This window comes from Somniosus microcephalus, unplaced genomic scaffold (genome assembly GCF_052327205.1).
Source record: "Somniosus microcephalus isolate GS21.2 unplaced genomic scaffold, FLI_Smic_1.0 unresolved_chr9, whole genome shotgun sequence".
In the NCBI taxonomy this organism is placed as follows: Eukaryota; Metazoa; Chordata; class Chondrichthyes; order Squaliformes; family Somniosidae; genus Somniosus; species Somniosus microcephalus.
Window position 1 is genome coordinate 17910010 of NW_028225187.1, and position 15911 is coordinate 17925920.

Consider the following 15911-nt stretch of genomic DNA (forward strand, 5'->3'; position numbering starts at 1 on the left):
GGGAGAGAGCGGGGCAGTGGGATTAGTTTGGGGATTGATACAGGACGGCGAGCCAAATGGCCTCATTCTGCGCCGTGTTGCGCCCCTTGCGGACTCGCGATCCCCACCTCGGACTCTTTCTTCAGTTTGGTCAGTCTGTCCACCTCCTCGAGCACCCTCTGGGACTGGTCCAGGATTCCGTTCGACCCCAAGAGCTCCGCCCGGGCCAGTAGCTTCCCGATGTCGTCATTTAACATCTGCACCTTCTCCACCTGGGCAAGACAAGAAAGCCAAGAATGAGGGGGAGCCCTTCGATCATCTGTGTCTGGGGTCTCCCCACAGACGCTGACCCCTCGCTGGGCGGGGGGAATAACCCCGCCCGCGTCTCCCCAGCCAAGTGACGCCAACCGTTCAGCGGTCACTGCCCATGCCCATCTTCTGGCCTCGCCCCCTGTCCCCGGGCTCTACCTTGGCAATAATCTCGGTGGTGAAGGACTTCTGCACGAGCACCAGCTTGTTTTTGTCCTGCTCAGCTTTCCGATCGCAGTCATCCAGGAATTCCTCGACGACGTCCATAGCCTGTGGAGAAGGGAAGGACACAGGAGGTCCCAGTCAGGACAGCTGGTGTCATTTCTCCGACCCTCACTCCCTGCCATCTCTCACACACAGGTTCCCTGCATCTGCCCCTCGCTTCCCATCTCTCCCTCTCCCCATCTCCCCTCTTCCCATCTCTCCCCATCTCCTCCTCTCCCCATCTCTCCCCTCTTCCCATCTCTCCCTCTCCCCATCTCTCCCCTCTTCCCATCTCTCTCTCCCCCCAGTCCGTCTCTCTCTCTCTCCCCAGTCCATCTCTCTCTCTCTCCCCAGTCCATCTCTCTCCCCCAGTCCATCGCTCCCTCCCCCAGTCCATCTCTCCCTCCCCAGTCCATCTCTCCCTCCCCAGTCCATCTCTCCCTCCCCAGTCCATCTCTCCCTCCCCAGTCCATCTCTCTCCGAGTCCATCTCTCTCTCTCCCCAGTCCATCTCTCTCTCTCCCCAGTCCATCTCTCTCTCTCCCCAGTCCATCTCTCTCTCTCCCCAGTCCATCTCTCTCTCTCCCCCCAGTCCATCTCTCTCTCCCCCCAGTCCATTTCTCTCTCTCCCCAGTCCATCTCTCTCCCCCCAGTCCATCTCTCTCTCCCCCCAGTCCATCTCTCTCTCTCCCCAGTCCATCTCTCTCTCTCCCCAGTCCATCTCTCTCTCTCCCCAGTCCATCTCTCTCTCTCCCCAGTCCATCTCTCTCTCTCCCCAGTCCATCTCTCTCTCTCCCCCAGTCCATCTCTCTCTCTCTCCCCAGTCCATCTCTCTCTCTCCCCAGTCCATCTCTCTCTCTCCCCAGTCCATCTCTCTCTCTCCCCAGTCCATCTCTCTCTCTCCCCAGTCCATCTCTCTCTCTCCCCCAGTCCATCTCTCTCTCTCCCCCCAGTCCATCTCTCTCTCTCCCCCCAGTCCATCTCTCTCTCCCCCAGTCCATCTCTCTCTCCCCCAGTCCATCTCTCTCCCCCCAGTCCATCTCTCTCTCCCCCCAGTCCATCTCTCTCTCCCCCCAGTCCATCTCTCTCTCTCCCCCAGTCCATCTCTCTCTCTCCCCCAGTCCATCTCTCTCTCCCCAGTCCATCTCTCTCTCCCCCAGTCCATCTCTCTCTCCCCCAGTCCATCTCTCTCTCCCCCAGTCCATCTCTCTCTCTCCCCAGTCCATCTCTCTCTCCCCCCCCCAGTCCATCTCTCTCTCTCCCCAGTCCATCTCTCTCTCTCCCCAGTCCATCTCTCTCTCTCCCCAGTCCATCTGTCTCTCCCCCCCCCAGTCCATCTCTCTCTCCCCCCCCCAGTCCATCTCTCTCTCTCCCCAGTCCATCTCTCTCTCCCCCCCAGTCCATCTCTCTCTCTCCCCCAGTCCATCTCTCTCTCCCCCCAGTCCATCGCTCTCTCCCCCCCAGTCCATCTCTCTCTCCCCCAGTCCATCTCTCTCCCCCCCAGTCCATCTCTCTCTCTCCCCCCAGTCCATTTCTCTCTCTCCCCAGTCCATCTCTCTCTCCCCCCCCCAGTCCATCTCTCTCTACCCCCCCCAGTCCATCTCTCTCTCCCCCCCAGTCCATCTCTCTCTCTCCCCAGTCCATCTCTCTCTCCCCCCAGTCCATCTCTCTCTCCCCCCAGTCCATCTCTCTCTCCCCCCAGTCCATCTCTCTCTCCCCCCAGTCCATCTCTCTCTCCCCAGTCCATCTCTCTCTCTCTCTCCCCAGTCCATCTCTCTCTCCCCAGTCCATCTCTCTCTCTCCCCAGTCCATCTCTCTCCCCCCAGTCCATCTCTCTCTCCCCAGTCCATCTCTCTCTCCCCCAGTCCATCTCTCTCTCTCCCCCAGTCCATCTCTCTCTCTCCCCCAGTCCATCTCTCTCTCTCCCCCAGTCCATCTCTCTCTCCCCCCAGTCCATCTCTCTCTCCCCCCCCAGTCCATCTCTCTCTCCCCAGTCCATCTCTCTCCCCCCAGACCATCTCTCTCTCTCCCCAGTCCATCTCTCTCTCTCCCCAGTCCATCTCTCTCCCCCCAGTCCATCTCTCTCTCTCCCCAGTCCATCTCTCTCTCCCCCCAGTCCATCTCTCTCTTTCCCCAGTCCATCTCTCTCTCTTTCCCCAGTCCATCACTCTCTCTTTCCCCAGTCCATCTCTCTCTCCCAGTCCATCTCTCTCTCTTTCCCCAGTCCATCTCTCTCTCCCCAGTCCATCTCTCTCTCCCCAGTCCATCTCTCTCTCCCCAGTCCATCTCTCTCTCCCCAGTCCATCTCTCTCAACCCCAGTCCATCTCTCTCAACCCCAGTCCATCTCTCCCTCTCTCTCCCCAGTCCATCTCTCTCTCTTCTCCCAGTCCATCTCTCTCCCCCCAGTCCATCTCTCTCTCCCCCAGTCCATCTCTCTCTACCCCAGTCCATCTCTCTCTCCCCCAGTCCATCTCTCTCTCCCCCCAGTCCATCTCTCTCCCCCCAGTCCATCTCTCTCTCCCCCCAGTCCATCTCTCTCTCTCCCCAGTCCATCTCTCTCTCTCCCCAGTCCATCTCTCTCTCTCCCCAGTCCATCTCTCTCTCTCCCCAGTCCATCTCTCTCTCTCCCCAGTCCATCTCTCTCTCTCCCCCCAGTCCATCTCTCTCTCTCCCCCCAGTCCATCTCTCTCTCTCCCCCAGTCCATCTCTCTCTCTCCCCCAGTCCATCTCTCTCTCCCCCAGTCCATCTCTCTCTCCCCCAGTCCATCTCTCTCCCCCCAGTCCATCTCTCTCTCCCCCCAGTCCATCTCTCTCCCCCCCCAGTCCATCTCTCTCTCCCCCCAGTCCATCTCTCTCTCTCCCCCAGTCCATCTCTCTCTCTCCCCCAGTCCATCTCTCTCTCCCCAGTCCATCTCTCTCTCCCCAGTCCATCTCTCTCTCCCCCAGTCCATCTCTCTCTCCCCCCCCCCAGTCCATCTCTCTCTCCCCCCCCAGTCCATCTCTCTCTCTCCCCAGTCCATCTCTCTCTCTCCCCAGTCCATCTCTCTCTCCCCCCCCCCAGTCCATCTCTCTCTCTCCCCAGTCCATCTCTCTCTCCCCCCCAGTCCATCTCTCTCTCTCCCCCAGTCCATCTCTCTCTCCCCCCAGTCCATCGCTCTCTCCCCCCCAGTCCATCTCTCTCTCCCCCAGTCCATCTCTCTCCCCCCCAGTCCATCTCTCTCTCTCCCCCCAGTCCATTTCTCTCTCTCCCCAGTCCATTTCTCTCTCTCCCCAGTCCATCTCTCTCTCCCCCCCAGTCCATCTCTCTCTCCCCCCCCAGTCCATCTCTCTCTCCCCCCCAGTCCATCTCTCTCTCTCCCCAGTCCATCTCTCTCTCTCCCCAGTCCATCTCTCTCCCCCCAGTCCATCTCTCTCTCCCCCCAGTCCATCTCTCTCTCCCCCCAGTCCATCTCTCTCTCTCCCCCCAGTCCATCCTCTCTCCCACAGTCCATCTCTCTCTCCCCCAGTCCATCTCTCTCTCCCCAGTCCATCTCTCTCTCTCTCTCCCCAGTCCATCTCTCTCTCCCCAGTCCATCTCTCTCTCTCCCCCCCAGACCATCTCTCTCTCCCCAGTCCATCTCTCTCTCTCCCCAGTCCATCTCTCTCTCTCCCCCAGTCCATCTCTCTCTCCCCCCAGTCCATCTCTCTCTCCCCCCAGTCCAGATCTCTCTCCCCCCAGTCCAGATCTCTCTCCCCCCAGTCCATCTCTCTCTCTCTCCCCAGTCCATCTCTCTCTCTCCCCAGTCCATATCTCTCCCTCCCCAGTCCATATCTCTCCCTCCCCAGTCCATCTCTCTCCCTCCCCAGTCCATCTCTCCCTCTCCCCAGTCCATCTCTCTCTCTCCCCCCCAGTCCATCTCTCTCTCCCCAGTCCATCTCTCTCTCCCCCCAGTCCATCTCTCTCTCCCCCCCCAGTCCATCTCTCTCTCCCCAGTCCATCTCTCTCCCCCCAGTCCATCTCTCTCTCTCCCCAGTCCATCTCTCTCTCCCCCCAGTCCATCTCTATCTCTCTCCCCAGTCCATCTCTCTCTCTCCCCAGTCCATATCTCTCCCTCCCCAGTCCATCTCTCTCCCTCCCCAGTCCATCTCTCCCTTTCCCCCCAGTCCATCTCTCTCCCTCCCCAGTCCATCTCTCCCTCTCCCCCCAGTCCATCTCTCTCTCTCCCCCCCCCAGTCCATCTCTCTCTCCCCCAGTCCATCTCTCTCTCCCCCCAGTCCATCTCTCTCTCCCCAGTCCATCTCTCTCCCCCCAGACCATCTCTCTCTCTCCCCAGTCCATCTCTCTCTCTCCCCAGTCCATCTCTCTCCCCCCAGTCCATCTCTCTCTCTCCCCAGTCCATCTCTCTCTCCCCCCAGTCCATCTCTCTCTTTCCCCAGTCCATCTCTCTCTCTTTCCCCAGTCCATCTCTCTCTCCCAGTCCATCTCTCTCTCTTTCCCCAGTCCATCTCTCTCTCCCCAGTCCATCTCTCTCTCCCCAGTCCATCTCTCTCTCCCCAGTCCATCTCTCTCAACCCCAGTCCATCTCTCTCAACCCCAGTCCATCTCTCCCTCTCTCTCCCCAGTCCATCTCTCTCTCTTCTCCCAGTCCATCTCTCTCTCCCCCCAGTCCATCTCTCTCTCCCCCAGTCCATCTCTCTCTCCCCCAGTCCATCTCTCTCTACCCCAGTCCATCTCTCTCTCCCCCAGTCCATCTCTCTCTCCCCCCAGTCCATCTCTCTCCCCCCAGTCCATCTCTCTCTCCCCCCAGTCCATCTCTCTCTCTCCCCAGTCCATCTCTCTCTCTCCCCAGTCCATCTCTCTCTCCCCAGTCCATCTCTCTCCCCAGTCCATCTCTCTCTCTCCCCAGTCCATCTCTCTCTCTCCCCCCAGTCCATCTCTCTCTCTCTCCCCAGTCCATCTCTCTCTCTCCCCCCAGTCCATCTCTCTCTCTCCCCCCAGTCCATCTCTCTCTCTCCCCCCAGTCCATCTCTCTCTCTCCCCCCAGTCCATCTCTCTCCCCCAGTCCATCTCTCTCCCCCCAGTCCATCTCTCTCTCCCCCCAGTCCATCTCTCTCCCCCCAGTCCATCTCTCTCTCCCCCCCAGTCCATCTCTCTCTCCCCCCAGTCCATCTCTCTCTCCCCCCAGTCCATCTCTCTCTCCCCCCAGTCCATCTCTCTCTCCCCCAGTCCATCTCTCTCTCCCCCCAGTCCATCTCTCTCTCCCCCCAGTCCATCTCTCTCTCTCCCCCAGTCCATCTCTCTCTCCCCAGTCCATCTCTCTCTCCCCAGTCCATCTCTCTCTCCCCCAGTCCATCTCTCTCTCCCCCAGTCCATCTCTCTCTCTCCCCAGTCCATCTCTCTCCCCCCCCCAGTCCATCTCTCTCTCCCCCCCCCAGTCCATCTCTCTCTCCCCAGTCCATCTCTCTCTCTCCCCAGTCCATCTCTCTCTCCCCAGTCCATCTCTCTCTCTTTCCCCAGTCCATCTCTCTCTCCCCCCAGTCCATCTCTCTCTCTCCCCAGTCCATCTCTCTCTCTTTCCCAGTCCATCTCTCTCTCCCAGTCCATCTCTCTCTCTTTCCCCAGTCCATCTCTCTCTCCCCAGTCCATCTCTCTCTCCCCAGTCCATCTCTCTCAACCCCAGTCCATCTCTCTCAACCCCAGTCCATCTCTCCCTCTCTCCCCAGTCCATCTCTCTCTCTTCTCCCAGTCCATCTCTCTCCCCCCCCAGTCCATCTCTCTCTCCCCCAGTCCATCTCTCTCTCCCCCAGTCCATCTCTCTCTCCCCCAGTCCATCTCTCTCTCCCCCAGTCCATCTCTCTCTCCCCCAGTCCATCTCTCTCTCCCCCAGTCCATCTCTCTCTCCCCCAGTCCATCTCTCTCTCCCCCAGTCCATCTCTCTCTCCCCCAGTCCATCTCTCTCCCCCCCAGTCCATCTCTCTCTCCCCAGTCCATCTCTCTCTCCCCAGTCCATCTCTCTCTCCCCAGTCCATCTCTCTCCCCCCAGTCCATCTCTCTCTCCCCCCACTCCATCTCTCTCTCTCTCCCCAGTCCATCTCTCTCTCTCCCCAGTCCATATCTCTCCCTCCCCAGTCCATCTCTCCCTCTCCCCCCAGTCCATCTCTCTCCCTCCCCAGTCCATCTCTCTCTCTCCCCCCCAGTCCATCTCTCTCTCCCCAGTCCATCTCTCTCTCCCCCCAGTCCATCTCTCTCTCCCCAGTCCATCTCTCTCCCCCCAGTCCATCTCTCTCTCTCCCCAGTCCATCTCTCTCTCTTTCCCCAGTCCATCTCTCTCTCCCCCCAGTCCATCTCTCTCTCTCCCCAGTCCATCTCTCTCTCCCCCCAGTCCATCTCTCTCTTTCCCCAGTCGATCTCTCTCTCTTTCCCCAGTCCATCTCTCTCTCCCAGTCCATCTCTCTCTCTTTCCCCAGTCCATCTCTCTCTCCCCCAGTCCATCTCTCTCTCCCCAGTCCATCTCTCTCTCCCCAGTCCATCTCTCTCTCCCCAGTCCATCTCTCTCAACCCCAGTCCATCTCTCTCAACCCCAGTCCATCTCTCTCAACCCCAGTCCATCTCTCCCTCTCTCTCCCCAGTCCATCTCTCTCTCTTCTCCCAGTCCATCTCTCTCTCTCCCCCAGTCCATCTCTCTCTCCCCAGTCCATCTCTCTCTCCCCAGTCCATCTCTCTCACCCCCCCAGTCCATCTCTCTCTCCCCCAGTCCATCTCTCTCTCTCCCCAGTCCATCTCTCTCTCCCCCCCCCCCAGTCCATCTCTCTCCCCCCCCCAGTCCATCTCTCTCTCCCCAGTCCATCTCTCTCTCTCCCCAGTCCATCTCTCTCTCTCCCCCCCCCAGTCCATCTCTCTCTCTCCCCAGTCCATCTCTCTCTCCCCCCCAGTCCATCTCTCTCTCTCCCCCAGTCCATCTCTCTCTCTCCCCCCAGTCCATCGCTCTCTCCCCCCCAGTCCATCTCTCTCTCCCCCCAGTCCATCTCTCTCCCCCCCAGTCCATCTCTCTCTTTCCCCCCAGTCCATTTCTCTCTCTCCCCAGTCCATCTCTCTCCCCCCCCCAGCCCATCTCTCTCTCCCCCCCAGTCCATCTCTCTCTCCCCAGTCCATCTCTCTCTCTCCCCAGTCCATCTCTCTCTCCCCCCAGTCCATCTCTCTCTCCCCCCAGTCCATCTCTCTCCCCCCAGTCCATCTCTCTCTCCCCCCAGTCCATCTCTCTCTCTCCCCCCAGTCCATCTCTCTCTCTCCCCAGTCCATCTCTCTCTCCCACAGTCCATCTCTCTCTCCCCCAGTCCATCTCTCTCTCCCCAGTCCATCTCTCTCTCTCTCTCCCCAGTCCATCTCTCTCTCCCCAGTCCATCTCTCTCTCCCCAGTCCATCTCTCTCCCCCCCAGTCCATCTCTCTCCCCCCAGTCCATCTCTCTCTCTCTCCCCAGTCCATCTCTCTCTCTCCCCAGTCCATATCTCTCCCTCCCCAGTCCATCTCTCTCCCTCCCCAGTCCATCTCTCCCTCTCCCCCCAGTCCATCTCTCTCTCCCCAGTCCATCTCTCTCTCTCCCCCCCAGTCCATCTCTCTATCCCCAGTCCATCTCTCTCTCCCCCCAGTCCATCTCTCTCCCCAGTCCATCTCTCTCCCCCCAGTCCATCTCTCTCTCCCCCCAGTCCATCTCTCTCTCCCTCCCCAGTCCATCTCTCCCTCTCCCCCCAGTCCATCTCTCTCCCTCCCCAGTCCATCTCTCCCTCTCCCCCCAGTCCATCTCTCCCTCTCCCCCCAGTCCATCTCTCTCTCTCCCCAGTCCATCTCTCTCTCTCCCCCCCAGTCCATCTCTCTCTCCCCCCAGTCCATCTCTCTCTCCCCCCAGTCCATCTCTCTCCCCCCCCAGTCCATCTCTCTCCCCCCCAGTCCATCTCTCTCCCCCCAGTCCATCTCTCTCTCCCCCCAGTCCATCTCTCTCTCTTCCCCAGTCCATCTCTCTCTCTTTCCCCAGTCCATCTCTCTCTCTTTCCCCCAGTCCATCTCTCTCTCCCAGTCCATCTCTCTCTTTCCCCAGTCCATCTCTCTCAACCCCAGTCCATCTCTCCCTCTCTCCCCCCAGTCCATCTCTCTCTCTTCCCAGTCCATCTCTCTCTCTTTCCCCAGTCCATCTCTCTCTCTTTCCCCAGTCCATCTCTCTCTCCCAGTCCATCTCTCTCTTTCCCCAGTCCATCTCTCTCAACCCAGTCCATCTCTCCCTCTCTCTCCCCAGTCCATCTCTCTCTCTTCTCCCAGTCCATCTCTCTCTCCCCCCAGTCCATCTCTCTCTCCCCCAGTCCATCTCTCTCTCCCCCAGTCCATCTCTCTCTCCCCCAGTCCATCTCTCTCTCCCCCAGTCCATCTCTCTCTCCCCCAGTCCATCTCTCTCTCCCCCAGTCCATCTCTCTCTCCCCCAGTCCATCTCTCTCTCCCCCAGTCCATCTCTCTCTCCCCCCAGTCCATCTCTCTCTCCCCCCAGTCCATCTCTCTCTCCCCCCAGTCCATCTCTCTCTCCCCAGTCCATCTCTCTCTCTCCCCAGTCCATCTCTCTCTCTCCCCAGTCCATCTCTCTCTCTCCCCAGTCCATCTCTCTCTCTCCCCAGTCCATCTCTCTCTCCCCCCAGTCCATCTCTCTCTCTCTCCCCAGTCCATCTCTCTCTCTCCCCAGTCCATCTCTCTCTCTCCCCAGTCCATCTCTCTCTCTCCCCAGTCCATCTCTCTCTCTCCCCCAGTCCATCTCTCTCTCTCCCCAGTCCATCTCTCTCTCTCCCCCCAGTCCATCTCTCTCTCTCCCCCCAGTCCATCTCTCTCTCTCCCCCCAGTCCATCTCTCTCTCTCCCCCCAGTCCATCTCTCTCTCCCCCAGTCCATCTCTCTCTCCCCCCAGTCCATCTCTCTCTCTCTCCCCCAGTCCATCTCTCTCTCTCCCCCAGTCCATCTCTCTCTCCCCAGTCCATCTCTCTCTCCCCCAGTCCATCTCTCTCTCTCCCCAGTCCATCTCTCTCTCCCCCCCCCAGTCCATCTCTCTCTCCCCCCCCAGTCCATCTCTCTCTCTCCCCAGTCCATCTCTCTCTCTCCCCAGTCCATCTCTCTCTCTCCCCAGTCCATCTCTCTCTCTCCCCCCCAGTCCATCTCTCTCTCTCCCCAGTCCATCTCTCTCTCTCCCCAGTCCATCTCTCTCTCCCCCCCAGTCCATCTCTCTCTCTCCCCCAGTCCATCTCTCTCTCCCCCCAGTCCATCGCTCTCTCCCCCCCAGTCCATCTCTCTCTCTCCCCCAGTCCATCTCTCTCCCCCCAGTCCATCTCTCTCTCTCCCCCCCCCCAGTCCATCTCTCTCTCTCCCCAGTCCATCTCTCTCTCTCCCCCCCAGTCCAGATCTCTCTCCCCCCAGTCCATCTCTCTCTCTCTCCCAGTCCATCTCTCTCTCTCCCCAGTCCATCTCTCTCTCTCTCCCCCCAGTCCATCTCTCTCTCTCCCCCCAGTCCATCTCTCTCTCCCCAGTCCATCTCTCTCTCCCCCAGTCCATCTCTCTCTCCCCCCCAGTCCATCTCTCTCTCCCCAGTCCATCTCTCTCCCCCCAGTCCATCTCTCTCTCTCCCCAGTCCATCTCTCTCTCTCCCAGTCCATCTCTCTCTCTCCCCAGTCCATCTCTCTCTCTTTCCCCAGTCCATCTCTCTCTTTCCCCAGTCCATCTCTCTCTTCCCCAGTCCATCTCTCTCTTTCCCCAGTCCATCTCTCTCTCTTTCCCCAGTCCATCTCTCTCTTTCCCCAGTCCATCTCTCTCTCCCCAGTCCATCTCTCTCTCCCCAGTCCATCTCTCTCTCCCCAGTCCATCTCTCTCAACCCCAGTCCATCTCTCTCAACCCCAGTCCATCTCTCCCTCTCTCTCCCCAGTCCATCTCTCTCTCTTCTCCCAGTCCATCTCTCTCTCCCCCCAGTCCATCTCTCTCTCCCCCCACCAGTCCATCTCTCTCTCCCCCCAGTCCATCTCTCTCTCTCCCCCAGTCCATCTCTCTCTCTCTCCCCAGTCCATCTCTCTCTCTCCCCAGTCCATATCTCTCCCTCCCCAGTCCATCTCTCCCTTTCCCCCCAGTCCATCTCTCTCCCTCCCAGTCCATCTCTCCCTCTCCCCCAGTCCATCTCTCTCTCTCCCCAGTCCATCTCTCTCTCTCTCCCCCCCAGTCCATCTCTCTCTCTCCCCCCAGTCCATCTCTCTCTCCCCAGTCCATCTCTCTCTCCCCCCAGTCCATCTCTCTCTCCCCCCCCAGTCCATCTCTCTCTCCCCAGTCCATCTCTCTCCCCCCAGTCCATCTCTCTCTCTCCCCAGTCCATCTCTCTCTCTCCCAGTCCATCTCTCTCTCTTCCCCAGTCCATCTCTCTCTCTCCCCAGTCCATCTCTCTCTTTCCCCAGTCCATCTCTCTCTTCCCCAGTCCATCTCTCTCTTTCCCCAGTCCATCTCTCTCTCTTTCCCCAGTCCATCTCTCTCTTTCCCCAGTCCATCTCTCTCTCCCCAGTCCATCTCTCTCTCCCCAGTCCATCTCTCTCAACCCCAGTCCATCTCTCTCAACCCCAGTCCATCTCTCCCTCTCTCTCCCCAGTCCATCTCTCTCTCTTCTCCCAGTCCATCTCTCTCTCCCCCAGTCCATCTCTCTCTCCCCCAGTCCATCTCTCTCTACCCCAGTCCATCTCTCTCTACCCCAGTCCATCTCTCTCTACCCCAGTCCATCTCTCTCTCCCCCAGTCCATCTCTCTCTCCCCCCAGTCCATCTCTCTCCCCCCAGTCCATCTCTCTCTCTCCCCAGTCCATCTCTCTCTCTCCCCAGTCCATCTCTCTCTCTCCCCAGTCCATCTCTCTCTCCCCAGTCCATCTCTCTCTCTCCCCAGTCCATCTCTCTCTCTCCCCAGTCCATCTCTCTCTCTCCCCCAGTCCATCTCTCTCTCTCCCCAGTCCATCTCTCTCTCTCTCCCCAGTCCATCTCTCTCTCTCTCCAGTCCATCTCTCTCTCTCCCCAGTCCATCTCTCTCTCTCCCCCAGTCCATCTCTCTCTCTCCCCCAGTCCATCTCTCTCTCTCCCCCCAGTCCATCTCTCTCTCTCCCCCCAGTCCATCTCTCTCTCTCCCCCAGTCCATCTCTCTCTCCCCCAGTCCATCTCTCTCTCCCCCAGTCCATCTCTCTCCCCCCAGTCCATCTCTCTCTCCCCCAGTCCATCTCTCTCTCCCCCAGTCCATCTCTCTCTCCCCCCAGTCCATCTCTCTCTCCCCCCAGTCCATCTCTCTCTTTCCCCAGTCCATCTCTCTCTCCCAGTCCATCTCTCTCTCCCCAGTCCATCTCTCTCAACCCCAGTCCATCTCTCTCAACCCCAGTCCATCTCTCCCTCTCTCTCCCCAGTCCATCTCTCTCTCTTCTCCCAGTCCATCTCTCTCTCCCCCCAGTCCATCTCTCTCTCCCCAGTCCATCTCTCTCTCCCCCAGTCCATCTCTCTCTACCCCAGTCCATCTCTCTACCCCAGTCCATCTCTCTCTCCCCCAGTCCATCTCTCTCTCCCCCCAGTCCATCTCTCTCCCCCCAGTCCATCTCTCTCTCTCCCCAGTCCATCTCTCTCTCTCCCCAGTCCATCTCTCTCTCTCCCCAGTCCATCTCTCTCTCTCCCCAGTCCATCTCTCTCTCTCCCCAGTCCATCTCTCTCTCTCCCCAGTCCATCTCTCTCTCCTCCCCCCCAGTCCATCTCTCTCTCTCTCCCCAGTCCATCTCTCTCTCTCTCCCCAGTCCATCTCTCTCTCTCTCCCCAGTCCATCTCTCTCTCTCTCCAGTCCATCTCTCTCTCTCCCCAGTCCATCTCTCTCTCTCCCCCAGTCCATCTCTCTCTCTCCCCCCAGTCCATCTCTCTCTCTCCCCCCAGTCCATCTCTCTCTCTCCCCCCAGTCCATCTCTCTCTCCCCCAGTCCATCTCTCTCTCCCCAGTCCATCTCTCTCTCCCCCAGTCCATCTCTCTCCCCCCAGTCCATCTCTCTCTCCCCCCAGTCCATCTCTCTCTCCCCCCAGTCCATCTCTCTCTCCCCCCAGTCCATCTCTCTCTCTCCCCCAGTCCATCTCTCTCTCTCCCCCAGTCCATCTCTCTCTCCCAGTCCATCTCTCTCTCCCCAGTCCATCTCTCTCTCCCCAGTCCAGATCTCTCTCCCCCCAGTCCATCTCTCTCTCTCCCCAGTCCAGATCTCTCTCCCCCCAGTCCATCTCTCTCCCCCCCAGTCCATCTCTCTCTCTCCCCCCAGTCCATCTCTCTCTCCCCCCAGTCCATCTCTCTCTCTCCCCAGTCCAGATCTCTCTCCCCCCAGTCCATCTCTCTCTCCCCAGTCCATCTCTCTCTCCCCCCAGTCCATCTCTCTCTCTCCCCCCAGTCCATCTCTCTCTCTCTCCCCAGTCCATCTCTCTCTCTCTCCCCAGTCCAGATCTCTCTCCCCCCCAGTCCATCTCTCTCTCTCCCCCCAGTCCATCTCTCTCTCTCCCCCCAGTCCATCTCTCTCTCTCCCCCCAGTCCATCTCTCTCTCTCCCCCCAGTCCATCTCTCTCTCTCCCCCCAGTCCATCTCTCTCTCTCCCCCCAGTCCATCTCTCTCTCCCCAGTCCATCTCTCTCTCCCCAGTCCATCTCTCTCTCCCCCCCAGTCCATCTCTCTCCCTCTCCTCAGTCCAGATCTCTCCCCAGTCTAGATCTCGCCTCCCTCTGCTCCTCCAGTCCATCCAAGAACAGAAGAATTAGGAGGAGTCGGCCATTCGGCCCCTCGCGCCTGCTCCGCCATTCAATGGCTGATCATCCACCTCAACTCCACTTTCCCCGCCGATCCCCATCTCCCTCGATTCCCCGAGAGTCCAAAAATCTCTCGATCTCGGCCTTGAATATACTCAATGACTGAGTCTCCACAGCCCTCTGGGGCAGAGAATTCCAAAGATTCACCGCCCTCTGAGTGAAGAAATTCCTCCTCATCTCAGTCCTCAATGGCCGACCCCTTATCCTGAGACTGTGACCCCTGGTTCTAGACTCTCCAGCATCTCTCTCCTCCTCTTCCCAACTCTCCTCCCTGTCCATCCCCCCTTTCTATTCCCCCTCCACCAGTCCACCTCTCTGCCCCACCCACGGTTGTAAGACGCGCGCTCCTCGGGTAAGCTGGCTGAGCGACGGGAGGTGACTGATGGCTGTTTGAAGAACTCCTCACCTCTTTCTCGAACAAGTAATCCCTGGTCTTGGAGGCATTGAGATAGTCGGCGCGAAGGGCCACGTCATGCAGCTTCTTACACCCTCCGATATCCATCTTCTGCAGAAAGAAGCGCAACGAGAGCCAAGTTCAAGCCAAGAAGAAATCGCCGCGGAACATTCAACTCAGTAAGCGTGAGACGGCGAAGCGATGGGTGGACGGAAGAGAGAGAGACAGAGAGGGGGAGAGAGACAGACCGCGCGCCGGGGGGGGTGGGGGGGGGGGGGGGGGGAGAGCGCGCGCGCGCGAGAGACGGAGGGCGAGAGACGGAGGGCGGGCGGGCGAGAGAGAGAGACGGAGCGGGCGCGAGAGACAGAGCGGGCGCGAGGAGACAGAGCGGGCGCGAGAGACAGAGCGGGCGCGAGAGACAGAGCGGGCGCGAGAGACAGAGCGGGCGCGAGAGACAGAGCGGGCGCGAGAGACAGAGCGGGCGCGAGAGACAGAGCGGGCGCGAGAGACAGAGCGGGCGCGAGAGACAGAGCGGCGCGAGAGACAGAGCGGGCGCGAGAGACAGAGCGGGCGCGAGAGACAGAGCGGGCGCGAGAGACAGAGCGGGCGCGAGAGACAGAGCGGGCGCGAGAGACAGAGCGGGCGCGAGAGACAGAGCGGGCGCGAGAGACAGAGCGGGCGCGAGAGACAGAGCGGGCGCGAGAGACAGAGCGGGCGCGAGAGACAGAGCGGGCGCGAGAGACAGAGCGGGCGCGAGAGACAGAGCGGGCGCGAGAGACAGAGCGGGCGCGAGAGACAGAGCGGGCGCGAGAGACAGAGCGGGCGCGAGAGACAGAGCGGGCGCGAGAGACAGAGCGGGCGCGAGAGACAGAGCGGGCGCGAGAGACAGAGCGGGCGCGAGAGACAGAGCGGGCGCGAGAGACAGAGCGGGCGCGAGAGACAGAGCGGGCGCGAGAGACAGAGCGGGCGCGAGAGACAGAGCGGGCGCGAGAGACAGAGCGGGCGCGAGAGACAGAGCGGGCGCGAGAGACAGAGCGGGCGCGAGAGACAGAGCGGGCGCGAGAGACAGAGCGGGCGCGAGAGACAGAGCGGGCGCGAGAGACAGAGCGGGCGCGAGAGACAGAGCGGGCGCGAGAGACAGAGCGGGCGCGAGAGACAGAGCGGGCGCGAGAGACAGAGCGGGCGCGAGAGACAGAGCGGGCGCGAGAGACAGAGCGGGCGCGAGAGACAGAGCGGGCGCGAGAGACAGAGCGGGCGCGAGACAGAGCGGGCGCGAGGACAGAGCGGGCGAGAGACAGAGCGGGCGCGAGAGACAGAGCGGGCGCGAGAGACAGAGCGGGCGCGAGAGACAGAGCGGGCGCGAGAGACAGAGCGGGCGCGAGAGACAGAGCGGGCGCGAGAGACAGAGCGGGCGCGAGAGACAGAGCGGGCGCGAGAGACAGAGCGGGCGCGAGAGACAGAGCGGGCGCGAGAGACAGAGCGGGCGCGAGAGACAGAGCGGGCGCGAGAGACAGAGCGGGCGCGAGAGACAGAGCGGGCGCGAGAGACAGAGCGGGCGCGAGAGACAGAGCGGGCGCGAGAGACAGAGCGGGCGCGAGAGACAGAGCGGGCGCGAGAGACAGAGCGGGCGCGAGAGACAGAGCGGGCGCGAGAGACAGAGCGGGCGCGAGAGACAGAGCGGGCGCGAGAGACAGAGCGGGCGAGAGAGACAGAGCGGGCGAGAGAGACAGAGCGGGCGAGAGAGACAGAGCGGGCGAGAGAGACAGAGCGGGCGAGAGAGACAGAGCGGGCGAGAGAGACAGAGCGGGCGAGAGAGACAGAGCGGGCGAGAGAGACAGAGCGGGCGAGAGAGACAGAGCGGGCGAGAGAGACAGAGCGGGCGAGAGAGACAGAGCGGGCGAGAGAGACAGAGCGGGCGAGAGAGACAGAGCGGGCGAGAGAGACAGAGCGGGCGAGAGAGACAGAGCGGGCGAGAGAGACAGAGCGGGCGAGAGAGACAGAGCGGGCGAGAGAGACAGAGCGGGCGAGAGAGACAGAGCGGGCGAGAGAGACAGAGCGGGCGAGAGAGACAGAGCGGGCGAGAGAGACAGAGCGGGGCGAGAGAGACAGAGCGGCGAGAGAGACCAGAGCGGAGCGAGAGAGACAGAGCGGGCGAGAGAGACAGAGCGGGCGAGAGAGACAGAGCGG

At 60.6% G+C, this 15911-nt stretch overlaps 1 protein-coding gene across 1 annotated transcript in view; it reads right to left on the reverse strand.

Moving 5' to 3' along the window:
- The window catches only part of LOC147084841 (putative RNA-binding protein Luc7-like 1), a 34363-nt gene extending 20508 nt beyond the window's left edge, over positions 1-13855 (reverse strand). Inside the window, exons 1-3 of the mRNA XM_085979547.1 lie at positions 13737-13855; positions 448-558; positions 108-251 (exon numbers count right to left, since the gene is read on the reverse strand). Of these exons, the coding sequence (XP_085835673.1) occupies positions 108-251; positions 448-558; positions 13737-13832 (351 nt within the window). The 5' untranslated portion in view covers positions 13833-13855. The remainder of the gene's footprint in view (positions 1-107; positions 252-447; positions 559-13736) is intronic.
- Between the last annotated feature and the right edge of the window lie 2056 nt (positions 13856-15911).